This window comes from Poeciliopsis prolifica, unplaced genomic scaffold, assembly GCF_027474105.1.
Source record: "Poeciliopsis prolifica strain line A6 unplaced genomic scaffold, Auburn_PproV2 SCAFFOLD053, whole genome shotgun sequence".
Lineage (NCBI taxonomy): Eukaryota > Metazoa > Chordata > Actinopteri > Cyprinodontiformes > Poeciliidae > Poeciliopsis > Poeciliopsis prolifica.
The window spans coordinates 2,729,026-2,743,072 of record NW_026562428.1 but is presented as its reverse complement, the minus strand read 5'-3'; the positions used below and the strand labels follow the sequence as shown (position 1 = coordinate 2,743,072).

Genomic DNA, 14,047 nt, shown 5'->3' with positions numbered 1-14,047 from the left:
TGGAGCACATAAACACCACCCTCACACAGGAAAACACCACCTTGGGTCAGAAAAACATGGCGGTAGGTCAGAAAAACACCACTTTGGAGGAGGAAAAAAATACCCTGACGCAGGAAAACACCGCCCTGGGGCATAAAAACACCTCCTTGGAGGAGGGCAAAAGCGCTCTGGAGCAAATAAATACCTTCCTGGAGCAGGAAAACACCATCCTGAAGCTTAAAAGCACTGCTCTGGAGCAGAAATGTACCGCCCTGGAGCAACAGAACACCACCCTGGAGAAGGAAAACACCGCCCTGGGGCATAAAAACACCTCCTTGGAGGAGGGCAAAAGCGCTCTGGAGCAAATAAGTACCTTCCTGGAGCAGGAAAACACCATCCTGAAGCTTAAAAGCACTGCTCTGGAGCAGAAATGTACCACCCTGGAGAAGGAAAACACCATCCTGGGGCATAAAAACACCTCCTTGGAGGAGGGCAAAAGCACTCTGGAGCAAATAAGTACCTTCCTGGAGCAGGAAAACACCATCCTGAAGCTTAAAAGCACTGCTCTGGAGCAGAAATGTACCACCCTAGAGAAGGAAAACACCATCCTGGGGCATAAAAACACCTCCTTGGAGGAGGGCAAAAGCGCTCTGGAGCAAATAAGTACCTTCCTGGAGCAGGAAAACACCATCCTGAAGCTTAAAAGCACTGCTCTGGAGCAGAAATGTACCACCCTGGAGCAACAGAACACCACCCTGGAGAAGGAAAACACCATCCTGGGGCATAAAAACACCTCCTTGGAGGAGGGCAAAAGCACTCTGGAGCAAATAAGTACCTTCAAGGAGCAAGAAAACACCATCCTGAAGCTTAAAAGCACTGCTCTGGAGCAGAAATGTACCACCCTAGAGAAGGAAAACACCATCCTGGGGCATAAAAACACCTCCTTGGAGGAGGGCAAAAGCGCTCTGGAGCAAATAAGTACCTTCCTGGAGCAGGAAAACACCATCCTGAAGCTTAAAAGCACTGCTCTGAGCAGAAATGTACCACCCTGGAGAAGGAAAACACCATCCTGGGGCATAAAAACACCTCCTTGGAGGAGGACAAAAGCGCTCTGGAGCAAATAAGTACCTTCCTGGAGCAAGAAAACACCAACCTGAAGCTTAAAAGCACTGCTCTGGAGCAACTAAAGGGATCAACAAAGAATCAGACCAGTAAGGCGTCATTTTCTGATGCAGAGAATGAGAGAATACAATGGACCTTAGCTAGAGTTACACAGAAGCTCCATGACATCTTGAAAGAAGTGAGCATGATGTCCATTGAACGACAGTCTCTGATTGAAGCAAAGGAGGAGTTAAAGATGCAAGTTATAAACATAACTAAAGCTTCACTTGAAATAGACAAGCTGCTTCGCGAGAAAAACAAGGAATTTAAAAAACTGGTTGAAGTAAACAGAACTTTAAAGAAGGAAAAGACTGCGCTGGTGCAAATAAGTACCTCCCAAGAGCAGAAAAACACTGCACTGGCGCATAAAAACACCACCTTGGAGGAGAAAATAAGCATTCTGAAGCAGAAAAGCACTGGCTGGAGCAGAGGAACACAGTCCTGGAGCAGGATAAAAGCAAGGAGGAACTATCTTGGACAATATTAACACCACCTTGCATCTTGAAGTGGAACAGCTGAACAAAAGGCCGAGGGACAGAGTGGAACAGCAGAATCAGCAGCCATCTGAAGAGGAAACCCACAAGTCTTGCCGGTTTCCTGGCTTGCCTCCAGGGCTTCATAGGGAGTCCTGTTGGTCTCCGGGCTGACCTCCAAGGAATCAGGTCAAGTCCTACAGGTCTCCCCGCTGACTTCCAGCCAGGCTCAGGAAGTCGGCTGGGTCAAATGACCTGCAACAAAACTCAGGTTCCCACTCTGCCGTCATCATCCCAAAAGGTTTCTGCTCAGCCGCCCTCGTCCTCCAAGGCTGCTGTTCCGCTGGCATCCTCAGATTCTTATGGTGTTCCTTAGTTGTTTCCATTTAATTCTGCCTTGTTTTCCAGATCTGTTCTTCATTAGTGATTCTAACTACATTTATTTCTTGTTTCTAGTTATTTCCTTTGTTAAGTTTATGTCGGTGTAATTTCCCCCTTTTTCCTTTGCCATTTTCTCTATCCCTTTTCAGTCTGTTTCCATTCCCTCCACTCACATCTGCTTATCAGCCCAGTGGCACACTTGGTAGCTCTGTTGCCTTGCAGCAAAGAAGGGCCTGGGTTTGATTCCCAGCTCTGGATCTTTCTGCATGGAGAGAAAATCCATTTTCTCTCCATTGAGAAAATTGATTTTCTCCAGTTCTCTCCGGGTACTCCGGCTTCCTCTCAAAGTCCAAAAGCATGACTGTTAGGTTGTTTTTTACTTGTCTGTCTCTGTGTTGCTGGCGACCTGTCCAGGTTTTACCCTGCCTCTTGCTGGAGATAGGCACCACCACCTCTCCTGACCCCACTAGGGACAAGGGTGTAAGAAAAAGGATTGATAGATCATCCCAGGTCTTTTGTCAAGCCATGAACCTCCCCAGTATTTAAGCATTTCATTGTTAGTCACTTGGCTGCTTGTCTCATTTCTCCTGGTCTCTTTGTGATCTTTCTGTGTCTCCAGCTTGTCTTTGTTTTGCTGTTTTTTTTTTTTTTTTTTTGTTCCCTGGATTGTTTAATTTTTGTAAGTTTTGTTATTTGTTTTTTAATTAAATATTTTGTGGGGGTTTCTTCGGGAGTATGTGGTACCGGGCCCTTTGATACGGGCTGTCAGGTCCCTGTATGACTGGTGTCAGAGTCTGGTCCGCATTACTGGCAATAAGTCGGGCTCGTTTCCGGTGAGAGTGGGACTCCGCCAGGGCTGCTCTTTGTCACTGATTCTGTTCATTACTTTCATGGACAGAATTTCAGGCGCAGCCGAGATGTTGAGGGGATCCGTTTTGGTGGCCTTAGGATTGCATCTCTGCTTTTTGCGGATGATGAGGTCCTGTTGGCTTCATCAGGATGTGATCTGCAGTATTCGCTGGAGCGGTTCACTGCGAAGTGTGAAGCAGCTGGGATGAAGATCAGTGCCTCCAAATCCGAGGCCATGGTCTTGAGCCGGAAAAGGCTAGAGTGCTTTTTCCGGGTCGGGGAGGGTGACCTGCCTCAAGTGGAGGAGTTTAAGTATCTCGGGATCTTGTTCACGAATGAGGGAAGAAGGGAACGGGAGATCGACAGGTGGATTGGTGCAGCGTCTGCTGTGAAGCGGGTGCTGTACCGGTCTGTCGTGGTGAAGAGAGATTTGAGTCAAAAAGCAAAGCTCTCGATTTACCGGTCGATCTACGTTCCTACCCTCATCTATGTTCATGAACTTTGGGTCATGACCGAAAGAACGAGATCTCGGATACAAGCGGCTGAAATGGGTTTTCCCTATAGGGTGGCTGGTCTCTCCCTTAGAGATAGGGTGAGAAGCTCAGTCATCCGGGAGGAACTCAAAGTAGAGCCGCTGCTCCTTCACGTCGAGAGGAGCCAGTTGAGGTAGCTCGGGCATCTGGCCAGGATGCCTCCTGGACGCCTCCCTGGTGTTCCAGGCACGTCCCACCAGGAGAAGGCCCTGGGGAAGATGGAGGTACTATGTCTCTCGGCTGGCCTGGGAACGCCTTGGGGTTCCCCCGGAAGAGCTGGAAGAAGTGGCTGGGGAGAGGGAAGTCTGGGGCTCCCTTCTGAAGCTGCTACCCCTGCGACCCAACCCCAGATAAGTGGAAGACAGTGGATGGAATAATTTAAATATCATCCATCCATTTTCTGTACACCCTTGTCCCCTGTGGGATCTGGAGGGGTGTTTATGCCTATCTCCGGAGAATGTTTAAGGCAAGAGCCGGGATACACCCTAGAACTGGTCACCAGTCCATTGCAGAGCAACACAGAGACAGACAGAACAAACAACCATGCACACACACACTCACACCTAAGGAGAATGTGGAGACCAATTTAAAGACTAATACAAACATTTTTTATTCAAATAAGGGGTTCGATTCAGAGGCCAGGGGCCAGGGTGGTCAGTATCAAGAGTGTCAAGTAAGATACCTCCCAGATCTCGTTTTTGTTTTGAAGGTTTCCTAAATAAATCGATTAGTCTTCATAGGGCAGGCTGAACCCCAGTATTACACCAAGCACTAAAGCTAATACAAAATATAAACAAATAATTTCAAATTTGAATAATGTGAAGTTATGTCCCAAGCCCTCACGTCAATAGTTCGTCGATTTGAACAAAAATATCCAGCAGTTCTGAGGTATCTTCTGCTGCTTTGCTTTAGCCAAGTAGGATTGACCACATCTGCAAGATGGCTGCCATATTTCCTGCATCCAAGCAGTCAATACAAAGTATATTCTTTTATCATGTATGTGAGTTGAGCAGTTAAAACCTCTCCTCAGCCTACATTTCCCAGAATGCTGTGTGGTTCTGGATCAGAGTTCAGAGAATATTCTTTAATACAGTGGTCCCCGACCCTGGTCCTCAGGAACCGCTGTCCTGCATGTTTTTGGTAAGTCTGGACTCCAACACAACTGATTCGTATGATTGCATTACCTTCTTTGGATTCCTGCAATTGCTGCCGAAGTCGGTGAATCACCTGTTCATTTAACCCCGGTGTGCAGCAGCAGGACAGAATATTTTCTCAGATGCATTATTTACTGATTTTGATGAAGTGTCTATTGCTATATATATCGTTAGCCCAAAATTATGGTCAACATAATCATGGTAAAAACTGCTGACTCACTGATTATAAGCCAGAAAATAAATAAAGCTAATCAAGTTATTGTAAAATTGAGTGGAAAGAAAAAAATGGAGTAGAAACAAAGATAACAGCAGGCTTAAGAAGATCATGAATTACAGTCCATTCAAGAGTTTTGGACATATTCATGACACCACACTTATGTTCAGCCACTCCTGAAACAGAAATGACGTCATCTAACATCAGATGAAAGTAATGTTTGCATTTCGACAGTTTTACTCAAGTAGCCGTCCAAGATATTACTCAAGTTAAAGTACTGAGAAACTGACATGAAAATCAGTCATTTAATATTTAAAAATTACATCATCAGACTGAACAAAAACATGTTTTTCATTCAGAGAGTAGACAGAAATATTTAGTAATAAAATGACTGAAGTAAATAAAAAATTGTAAGAATCGAAAATTACAAGTTTTGATTTTTGTGAAATAGAAAACGGTCACGACTCAAATGGGAAATGTGGATTTATTTGTCTCATCATTCACATAGATACAGACGTCTCAACATGAAAACATCCAAATTAAACTGATAAAAGAAAAAAAACAAAAAAACAATAGAAACTACATGGGATTTCACTCATAATGGGAGGGACGCTCTCTCCCATCCATAAAATAACATCTGATGAATTTTTATGCCAGGGGATAGGCAGCTTAATACTGCTGTGCTGTTTTGAAGATAAAAATGTATGACATATTTATAAAAAAAGAAAAGCTAAAATAAAGTATATACACTATGACAACTCTTCACTCATCATCTTCCTCCTTCACCTTCTTTTTTTTCTTCTTTTTCTTCTTTTCTGTTGGCTGAAAAGCAAAGACGAGAGCGGTTAAAATGAATGAATTAAAATTAATTAATCAAAACTAAACATTTTCATATAATATGTGAAGTTTACCTCACTGACTGGCATTTCCTCCTCTTCTTCCTTTGCCTCCTCAGGTTCCTCCTCCTCCGCCTTCTTTTCCTTCTTCTTCTTCTTTTTCTTAGGAGACTCCGCTGCCGTTTCGTCCTCTTGCTCTAGAAAACAAGACGGGAACGTTTTTGAGCATTGTGGATTCTTGAACGTATCTGGAAGAGTTTTATTTTCCTTTGAAATTCACACACCTTCTGCTACCGGTTCCTTTTTGGGCTTTTTGGACTTGGCCACCGGAGTCTCAGCGTCCTGTTCACTCGTCTCCCCCTCGACCTCCTCGAACTTCCTCTTTTTTGAGGTGGACGGAATCGTCGAGTCGCCGGACGGGTCGTAGATTCTCACCTCACTGAGTTGGAAGAAACGAAGGGATGTTTAATAATTCCACTTACGAAGAAAAAGACTCCTAAAAACAGGAACGTGTTGCTCCTCACCTCTTGTGCTGGTATTTGTCTGCCTTCGCCATCGCTTTGCCTGTTCCGCTGATTCTTCGGATCTGAGGTGGGAAAGAAATCGGGAGTTAACGGCAAACAGAGGACACACTAAAAAAAAGCAGGTCAGAATCGATTTTCGGACTCTTACTCCTCTCTCCTCCAGCTGCCGTAGTCTGGCTTCCAGCTTGGCCCGGTTCTCTACTCCCATTTCTGCGTTCGTGTCCTCGCCTAGGGCGTCGTATCGGATAGCCAGCGCAGTTTTAGCCGCCAGCATTCGGGAAATCTAGACATAATATAACAGGAGACTGTTTGTTTTATTTATTCTCATTTTCAAAACATTTCTCTCTCTATTTTTTTTTTTTTTACTTTGTACCGGGTGTCAATTCTTTGCAGTGCTTCTCAAAATGCCGTATTTTCAACAATTAGCGCAAATTATCACGCTCATTTTGATAATCATTATTATTTGATAATGATTGCTTATAGACAGGTTTCCTGAACTCACCTTTCCTTTGTTCTTAGCAGTAGTCTGACCCACCAAAGAGGCGTGATAGATGAGCCCGTACTTGGGAGTGTCTTTGCGGGTCTTCAGCGCTCTGAACAGAGCCTTCTCGGCTCCGAGGATCTGCACCGTGGAGGCCGGGTGCTTCGCCAGGTTCAGAAGGGAACCTCAATGCAAAGAAGAACAGAAATTAGAGGACGGAGAACATGTTTCTGGTCAGAATCTGTTCGGAGGGACTCCTGACGACAGCTCAGATGAGGTAGTGACTTAAAAGCATCACATACATTCAGCAAAACGACATGCTGTCATTATCATCACTGCTGTCGCTTCAAATGCACGGTTGCGTTGCTCATGTCACGTTTTCCCAGACTAGTATTTTCTGCTCCGTTTTTACTGAATAAATTTATTATCATTGCACAAGTTGATATAACAAAAAAAAAATAAAAAGTTTGGAGAATGGTATGCCATGTTTTTTATTAATTAATGAAGAAACTAGAATTGCAACTTTCTTTTTTACACTGGCAAAATATTTGTGAAGTTTTGCACACACTTGTTGTGGTAAGTGACAGAGAACTAATTGTACTTCTTTTTTCTTCTACGCTTACCAGCGTGGGAGACAAGGCGCGCGCCGACCAGCTCGCCCACCATCACCGTCAGATTTGGGGCGATAGCCATCATCCTGTTCTTCAGGTAGTCATAGAGCTGAGCGCGGTACTCTGAGATCTCGATGACCTGAGGGGAAACAACAGATCCGTGTCACAGAAACGCCCGCATGCGGCCCGGCCGCAGGCCTTGGCGCTGACCCGCGGCTGTTCAGAGGAGGTAGTGACAGACCCACACCGAACGTTTCAGGATGAAGACGACTGTCGGTGTCATCGCCACAGCCGCTCTCGACCGCGCGAGCGCTTTTACGAGCGACCCGTACCTGATCGCACAGGTGCCGGATGTTGCCGATGTCCTGCTCTGACACTTCTGTTCCCATGGAGATCTCAGCGGCGAGCTTGACCTCGGCTTCGATCTCCTCTGGGAGGATCTCCGACAGATCAGTGGTGGCCACGTTGGTGCGGTCACCTGCAAAAACAAAGAGTTAAAAAAAAAAAGAAAAGAAATCAATATTTCCTATTAGAAAAGCAATCTATCTCCTATTTTTTCCCCCCAGTCCGAATGAAGCTCACCGACTTTGCGGACGGTTTTGCAGTAGGCCAGGTTGTCCGTGACGACCTTCCCCAGCTCAGGGAAGTGCCAGCCGTACCACTCCCTGCAGCGCATGTTGTAGTTGTTCAGCTCCTTGTCCAGGTCATCCAGAAGAGCTGGCGACAAAGACAAAATAAATAAAAACAACTCGCGTCACTTACACACACATAACAATTCTTGATAAACAGCTACATGTAGTTCTGGGATCCAGGTTGACAAGCTTTGCACATACAGAATATTGCGACAGGCTTATTTTTATTCTTCCATTTTACTATTATGCACTACTTGGTTCATCACAAAGTCTCAGTGAAATATGAAATATTTTATATATATATATTTATATATAAATAATCACACACTTACAGATGGCCTGCACAATCATTGTGTCCACTTTGTCCGGGCTGAACTTGAGCTTGTAACGGGACAAACTGCAAACAGATGGGGGAAAAAAACAATAAAATCTATTTAATTCACATCCACTGTTTTCTGTCGAGATTTAAAAGAAAAAGAACCAAAGCGCCTCAGTGGTAGTGACGAATGCTGAGGAAAATCCACACGGATATTTTCAGACAGCAAAATGTAATCACTGGCAGCAGCCGCTTCCCCAACTCCCTCAACTCTCCCCTGCTCGCTACCGACCTGTGAGCCAGGCCCAGCGACATGGCGCTCATCTCCCTGGGAGGAAGTCCGGAGATGAGGGCCTCCATCTGGCTGCGGATGCACCTCATGAGCTCGGCCACGGCGGGGCTGTGGACGCAGCTCAGGTCCAGCTTTTCCTGAGGAACATGCGCCCGTCAGACACGACCAATCTCGACTCCCGGTGAAACCGCTTCTGTTACAAATAGCTGCGTACTCACTTTAATGACTCCGCCCAGTTTCGCATCGCTAATGGCGAGCTGTTCGTGAGCTTCTTTGGCAACAACTTTCTTCAGAACCTTCTTCAGACTCTTGCCGAGTTTTCCCTCAACAAGGGCGGTGGCAGCTTAGCAGCAAAGGTGAGAAGAACAGTTACTACACGCACGGGCAAAAGAAGCAAAAGTAAAACATTTTCACGTGACACAAAAAAGTAGTCACTCCTAACTTTAATTAGATAAAAATTCTGAAACGTACAATTTTATGAAAATCTGAGCCATCGCTAATGTGGATGTTATGGTCTCAGTGGTAGTGACGATTTTGTGGGATACCTCATGTTTCCATCAGCCACAGACATACATCACAGACCACACTGCATGTTAAAAAGCACAACTGAGAACACGGCAGTACCTGCTAAGGCCTCTGTTGTGTCCTGGAACTTCTCAAAGTGCTTCAGTTTCAGTCTGGACGAAGAAAAAGACAAAAAAACAAAACAAAAACAACTTTGTTTTGTTAAATTGGCAACCATCTGAGTGGTTTAAATGGGATTACAGGGATGTATGAACTTTACATTTTGTTGGCTTTCTCAGGGGTTTCAAACTCCTTGTACAGACTGTCCACCTCCTGCAGCTTGGATTCATCGAGGACCTGAAAGACACATGGTAACCAGACACATCAGATCTACTAACTAAGTTATAAAATATGTACGACTCACACTTCATATGAATTTTTTAATGCAGCTTAAAAAAATGACAGGAAACCTTTTATAAGAGCTCAATAGCTTGTGACCTAAGACTCCTGATTCATAAAGCAATGCTCAAAAGAGCAACAGACAGTTATTGGCACTGTAGTTTTATCACAACAAAAAGCATATTGCTTCATCCTGGTCGATCAAGTTTGAAAATTGTCCCCACATGTTGAGCCATTGAAGTAAACAGGCAGGCGAGGCTCCATGTCAACACGTGGTTACAGGCCCAATGCTAGCTCTGTGTTAGCATGCTACTTAGCCAAACATTATAACGTAACGTTTAATTACAAATAAACGTGACGTTAACAAGACCAGAAAAGTACTACTTTAACTGCATTTTGTCGCGTGTTGCTGCAAACTCTAAACTCTAATCAGTAACAGTTTCCGAGTTACGATGCTAGTCGGAGCTAACTTCGCATGCAAAAAGTGGCCACGTTTGAATTCTGCTTTTTAAGCAATCGCGAGAAAGAAAAAGTTCTACACTTACTTTAAAGATGGCGTAGCCAGCAGCGGTCTCGAATAGCACTAACATTTTATTGTTTTTTTTTTTATTTTAAATGAGTCCTGTATGTCTGTTAAGAGGCTCCCCGGTGAGGAGAGCGCTGGAGTTTAGCTTCTCCGCAGACGACTTCCTCCACACGCGGTGCAGAGAGAGGTCGGCAAAAGGAAACGGATGGGTTGCCAGATCCGCTTACATGGGTTGAAAATACCCGATTTAGAACATCACTTTCAGATCTATTTTAGAAGCGCTCTTTTGTATATATTATTAATCATTTTTTGTGTGTATACATATATAGGGAATCTAGTACCCGATATGTATACATAGGGTATATATACCTATAAATAAATAAAACATAAAAAAATAAAAAAATGTATATACTTATAAAAAAGTTACTTATACATAATATATGTATATATAATTATATATGTTTGTATATATATTATGAAAAACACTATAATTTAAGTTCTAACATACTCGAAATCTTCATTAATTAAATTAAACTATTTTTATGTATGTCCATAAATTGCTTCCCCAGAAGCTTCAATACAGTTTCGATTTCCGACATCTTTGAACGTAACACAAGGTGTTTCCTGTTTACACGGAAGTGACGAACTCCAGAACGAACATGTGGAGGTGAAACGCGGACGGAGAAGTTTTAGTAGAGTTTTGCTAAATATCACCGACGGCGTTGAAACAAAGAGCGACCGACCGAGAGAAATGGGTGACTCTCAGCGCTACCCGCCCCCGGACTTCAGCTGTCCTCCACCGAATTTCATACAGCCGCAGCAGACCCACTCCAGCAGCTTCCATCCCAGCATGTGGAGCTGGGGACAAGCGCCCCCCCAGGCCAGCTGGGGACACGGCGGCTACTATCACCGCCAAGCGGATGGACCTGCTCACTATGGAGCTCAACCACAATTCAGTGAGTGTATCTCACAGTTTGCATTTCAGCTGTGTTCTGGCAGGCCTGTCAATAACAGCACGTTTGCCTCTTTAACTTGTAAACATTTTAGTTGTCTAATCGTGGATCTCTTCTCAGATCAGCATTTTGGCGGTGAGTGGTATCAAGCTGGACATCCCGGTGGCAGACAGAACTACAGACCTCCCTATCAACAAGGCAAAAAGGTGATTCGTTTACTTTCAAAAAGAGAAATCTGTGCTAGCTTTAGTGAACTTCAAAAAAATCTGTATATTTAACACTTGAACTTTGTCACATTTGGTCTTATTTAAACCCAAACACTGATTTTATGTCATACTTAAATGTAGATAAAAGGATACAAGGTTTTCCAAATGTTTTCAGACCTTCTGACTTTGTCATCCAGGGCCTGATTTACAAGGGTTTGGTGCCCTACGCGCTAAAGAAAAAAATTTGCTGATTCACATTTCCTGATCTGTTTGTCCTTCCACTTTATAAATATCCACAAATCTCTTGTTCCATCACATAAAATAAAAAGTTTGAGGTAGTAACGTCAAAAAAATCAGCAAAACGTCTAAAGCGTACGACTACTTTTGCAAGCGTTTTGATTTGGATCTCGGATTGAATTCGCAGCAAAGAAACAGGAAGGAGCCGGAGTATTCCCATTTCTGCGACACCTGTGACCGGGGCTTTAAGAACCGGCAAAAATACGACGAGCACGTTTTCCAGCATGTCAAGGTATTTATCTGCCACTGGTTGCTTTTTCTGGATGATATCTGAATCATAACCCATCGTTGTATGAAATATCATCAACAGTGTTCTGTACCTGACTGCAACTTCATGGCTCATGAAAAGCTGGTCGCCATTCACTGGAAGAACGTACGTAGGCTAAATCCCTGAGTATCACTTAAAGTTTTCTTCTTTCTAACGTGTACTGTGTTCTAAAAATAGAGTCACGCACCAGGGGCCAAAAGAATCAAGCTGGATACTCCGGAAGAGATTGCTAAATGGAGAGAGGAGAGGCGCAAGTCGGTTCGCACTCGATTTGAGATGTTTTGCCGCCTTCGATTCCTGTTTTCTGACTGGATTCCAACTTATTTTACGTGCAGAAACTACCCGACGGTTGAGAATATCGAGAGGAAGAGAAGAGTCATGGAGGTGCGGGAGCAGACCGGAGGCGTTCTTGAAACGACTCAGTTTGGGTGAGCACGAGCATCGTCTCCATTATTATCTGTTGGGAACCGCAAATCGTCTTTTCGTGGAAAATTTGAGACTAATTAAAAACTTTCTTGAGGTACTTTTGCGTCAAGTAGTAAAAAAAAAGGATGATTTTCATGTTTGGCTCGGTTACGAGAGGTATTTTTTTAAAGATGATCAAAACTGACTTGGAAACTTAACCAAGGATCTCAGTAAATTGGATTATTTTCTTTAGGAATCACCAAGTAATAGTCCCTTTATTTTTCTACTTATTTTAACTAAGGCGCTTTAGATCTGTAAAAATATACATATATATTTTTCTATTTGTCCTCAGGCGCATGAGAGGCAGTGGAAGAGGCAGAGGGAGGGGCAGAGGCAGAGGATGGGGTTGGGGTAACAGAGGGCCCCTCCCTTCAAACGGCACTGCTGCAGAGACCCCCAGACCATTCAACCATCTTTCCAAGGTGGGAGATCCACTGGGAGTTCTGGCCAATACTGACCAAGGTTAGTAAATAAGGAAGCTAAAGGTTTGATGGTGAATTTTTAGAATTAAAGCCACAAATGACAGCGTCAGCGACAGACGTTAGCTCTGTTTCTGGTCTCCTCCCAGATTCAGATAAAGAGGAGACCGGCACGGCTGGCCTGGTTGTGGCTCCGAAACAGATGAGCTCAGCCCTCGGGTCATTACTGGCCAACTACGGTTCGATGAGTGAAAGCGACGAGGAACCCGAAGGTGCGCTTGTCACTTTCTTCCAGACAAACAGTAGACGATGACTTTTCTGTGTTTAACCAGATCTTCTCTTTCGTAGATGTCCCCATTCTGAGAGCCAAAGAAGTTGTCCAAGAAAACGAGGCCCTCCTAAACAAAATGACACCAACTTCCGACTACAGTCGGTGCTCTGAACAAGTAGAAAACCCCGGCGAGACTCGGACAGTTCCTCAACCAGCCTCTGGCCCCGGCATGTGGAATGAGAGAAGAGGAAGAGGAGGAGGGAGGAGAGGAAGAAGGGGACAAAGACGCAGAGACATGCCTCAATCATGCCGCGCAACTCTACTGGAAATGGTATTTTCATATGAAATAAAACGAGCATAAATTTAAACGTAACTTTTGCTAATGGCACTGAAAGGGCCAATGACTAGTGTATGATATCACTTCTTACTATTTTTTTTACCCCCCTCTGTGTAGTTGCTGGCCCCAGACATTCGCCACGAGAGGAACGTTCTGCTGCAGTGTGTACGATATGTCGTCCGCAACCACTTTTTCGGGCTGGAAGACGGATCTCAGGACCGAGACGAGATAAAACAGGAAAACCCGACAGTTCCTGCAACCAGTGAGCTCGAAGAAAGGCCTGCGTCCCGATCAGACTCTAATGTTAACGATGAGAGACGTTTTGAAACTACAATTGTCCCGGACAGCAGAGATATCGAAGGTTTAGGCAGTGAATCTGCTGAAAGAACTGAAGAAAGTTCTGGAGAGTCTGTCCAAAGTATTGAAGAAAAGACTGACACGCCCCACAACGGTCAAGATCCCACCAGCACAAATAATATCACATCTCAATCTAATGTCTATGATGATGAAATATGGGAAATGGATGCCTGTTCTTTGAAAGAATTTTTTTAAGACATTAGGTTTACGTATATAATTCTTTTTCTTGGAAAGAGAATCATTTTGTTCCTTTTTATTGTAGGTGGGCCTATGAATTTTGTTGTAGAACAAATACGTTTACTTACAAAATTGTGTGAAACTGTGAATTTTCATAAAGTATACACAGTGTGCAAAGTCTGTTGTGATTCTCCATCTGTATAAATGCATCTGTATTTAATGTGTATGAATGGCTTTGACCCTTTATGTTATGGAAAAAACATAGAGAAATAATTATCATCTTTAGTAATATGACAATAAAGACTATAATGATTGGGAGCTGATGTACTAAATTAAGGTAGCTCGCACAGTCTTCCTTGAAAGATATAAGCAGTGTTTGACCATAGAGTAATGCAGTGGCGGAGGCTGCACCGCCCTCCTGTGGTGGCCAAG

General features: G+C 44.0%; 2 protein-coding genes and 1 non-coding gene across 4 annotated transcripts; 1 reads left to right on the top strand and 2 right to left on the bottom strand.

Annotated features, from left to right (window-relative positions):
- Nucleotides 1-5,209: 5,209 nt before the first annotated feature.
- nop58 (NOP58 ribonucleoprotein homolog (yeast)) lies at nt 5,210-10,043 on the bottom strand. Its single transcript, XM_055059180.1, has 15 exons — nt 9,885-10,043; nt 9,221-9,297; nt 9,061-9,113; nt 8,655-8,779; nt 8,437-8,573; nt 8,161-8,225; nt 7,779-7,913; nt 7,529-7,674; nt 7,209-7,335; nt 6,607-6,770; nt 6,253-6,387; nt 6,105-6,166; nt 5,865-6,019; nt 5,656-5,777; nt 5,210-5,566 (listed from the first exon to the last, which is right to left on the bottom strand). The coding sequence occupies exons 1-15, from the start codon at nt 9,927-9,929 to the stop codon at nt 5,507-5,509; spliced, it is 1,608 nt and encodes a 535-aa protein (XP_054915155.1). The 5' UTR covers nt 9,930-10,043; the 3' UTR covers nt 5,210-5,506.
- On the bottom strand, nt 6,847-6,929 carry LOC129378807 (small nucleolar RNA SNORD11B). The gene has a single exon (XR_008608104.1). It is a non-coding gene; the product is annotated as a small nucleolar RNA SNORD11B (small nucleolar RNA).
- nufip1 (nuclear FMR1 interacting protein 1) lies at nt 8,715-13,927 on the top strand. 2 transcript variants are annotated; one of them, XM_055059178.1, is made up of 12 exons: nt 8,715-8,792; nt 9,240-9,311; nt 10,505-10,821; nt 10,939-11,024; nt 11,449-11,553; nt 11,632-11,694; nt 11,767-11,843; nt 11,925-12,017; nt 12,347-12,516; nt 12,623-12,745; nt 12,822-13,075; nt 13,199-13,927. In XM_055059178.1, the coding sequence occupies exons 3-12, from the start codon at nt 10,617-10,619 to the stop codon at nt 13,631-13,633; spliced, it is 1,611 nt and encodes a 536-aa protein (XP_054915153.1). In that variant the 5' UTR covers nt 8,715-8,792; nt 9,240-9,311; nt 10,505-10,616; the 3' UTR covers nt 13,634-13,927. The 2 variants fall into 2 exon arrangements, with proteins under 2 accessions (XP_054915153.1, XP_054915154.1); XM_055059179.1 differs by lacking the exons at nt 8,715-8,792; nt 9,240-9,311 and having other exon boundaries at nt 10,484-10,821.
- Nucleotides 13,928-14,047: the final 120 nt, after the last annotated feature.

Coding starts and splice junctions, on each gene's coding strand:
- nufip1 (XM_055059178.1), top strand. CDS start 10,617: ATGGGTGACTCTCAGCGCTACCCGCCCCCGGACTTCAGCTGTCCTCCA. Junction 10,822..10,938: donor TGGAGCTCAACCACAATTCA/GTGAGTGTATCT, acceptor ATCTCTTCTCAG/ATCAGCATTTTGGCGGTGAG. Junction 11,844..11,924: donor TGGAGAGAGGAGAGGCGCAA/GTCGGTTCGCAC, acceptor TTTTACGTGCAG/AAACTACCCGACGGTTGAGA.
- nop58 (XM_055059180.1), bottom strand. CDS start 9,929: ATGTTAGTGCTATTCGAGACCGCTGCTGGCTACGCCATCTTTAAA. Junction 7,675..7,778: donor CAAAACCGTCCGCAAAGTCG/GTGAGCTTCATT, acceptor TTGTTTTTGCAG/GTGACCGCACCAACGTGGCC. Junction 5,778..5,864: donor AAAGGAACCGGTAGCAGAAG/GTGTGTGAATTT, acceptor CTTGTTTTCTAG/AGCAAGAGGACGAAACGGCA.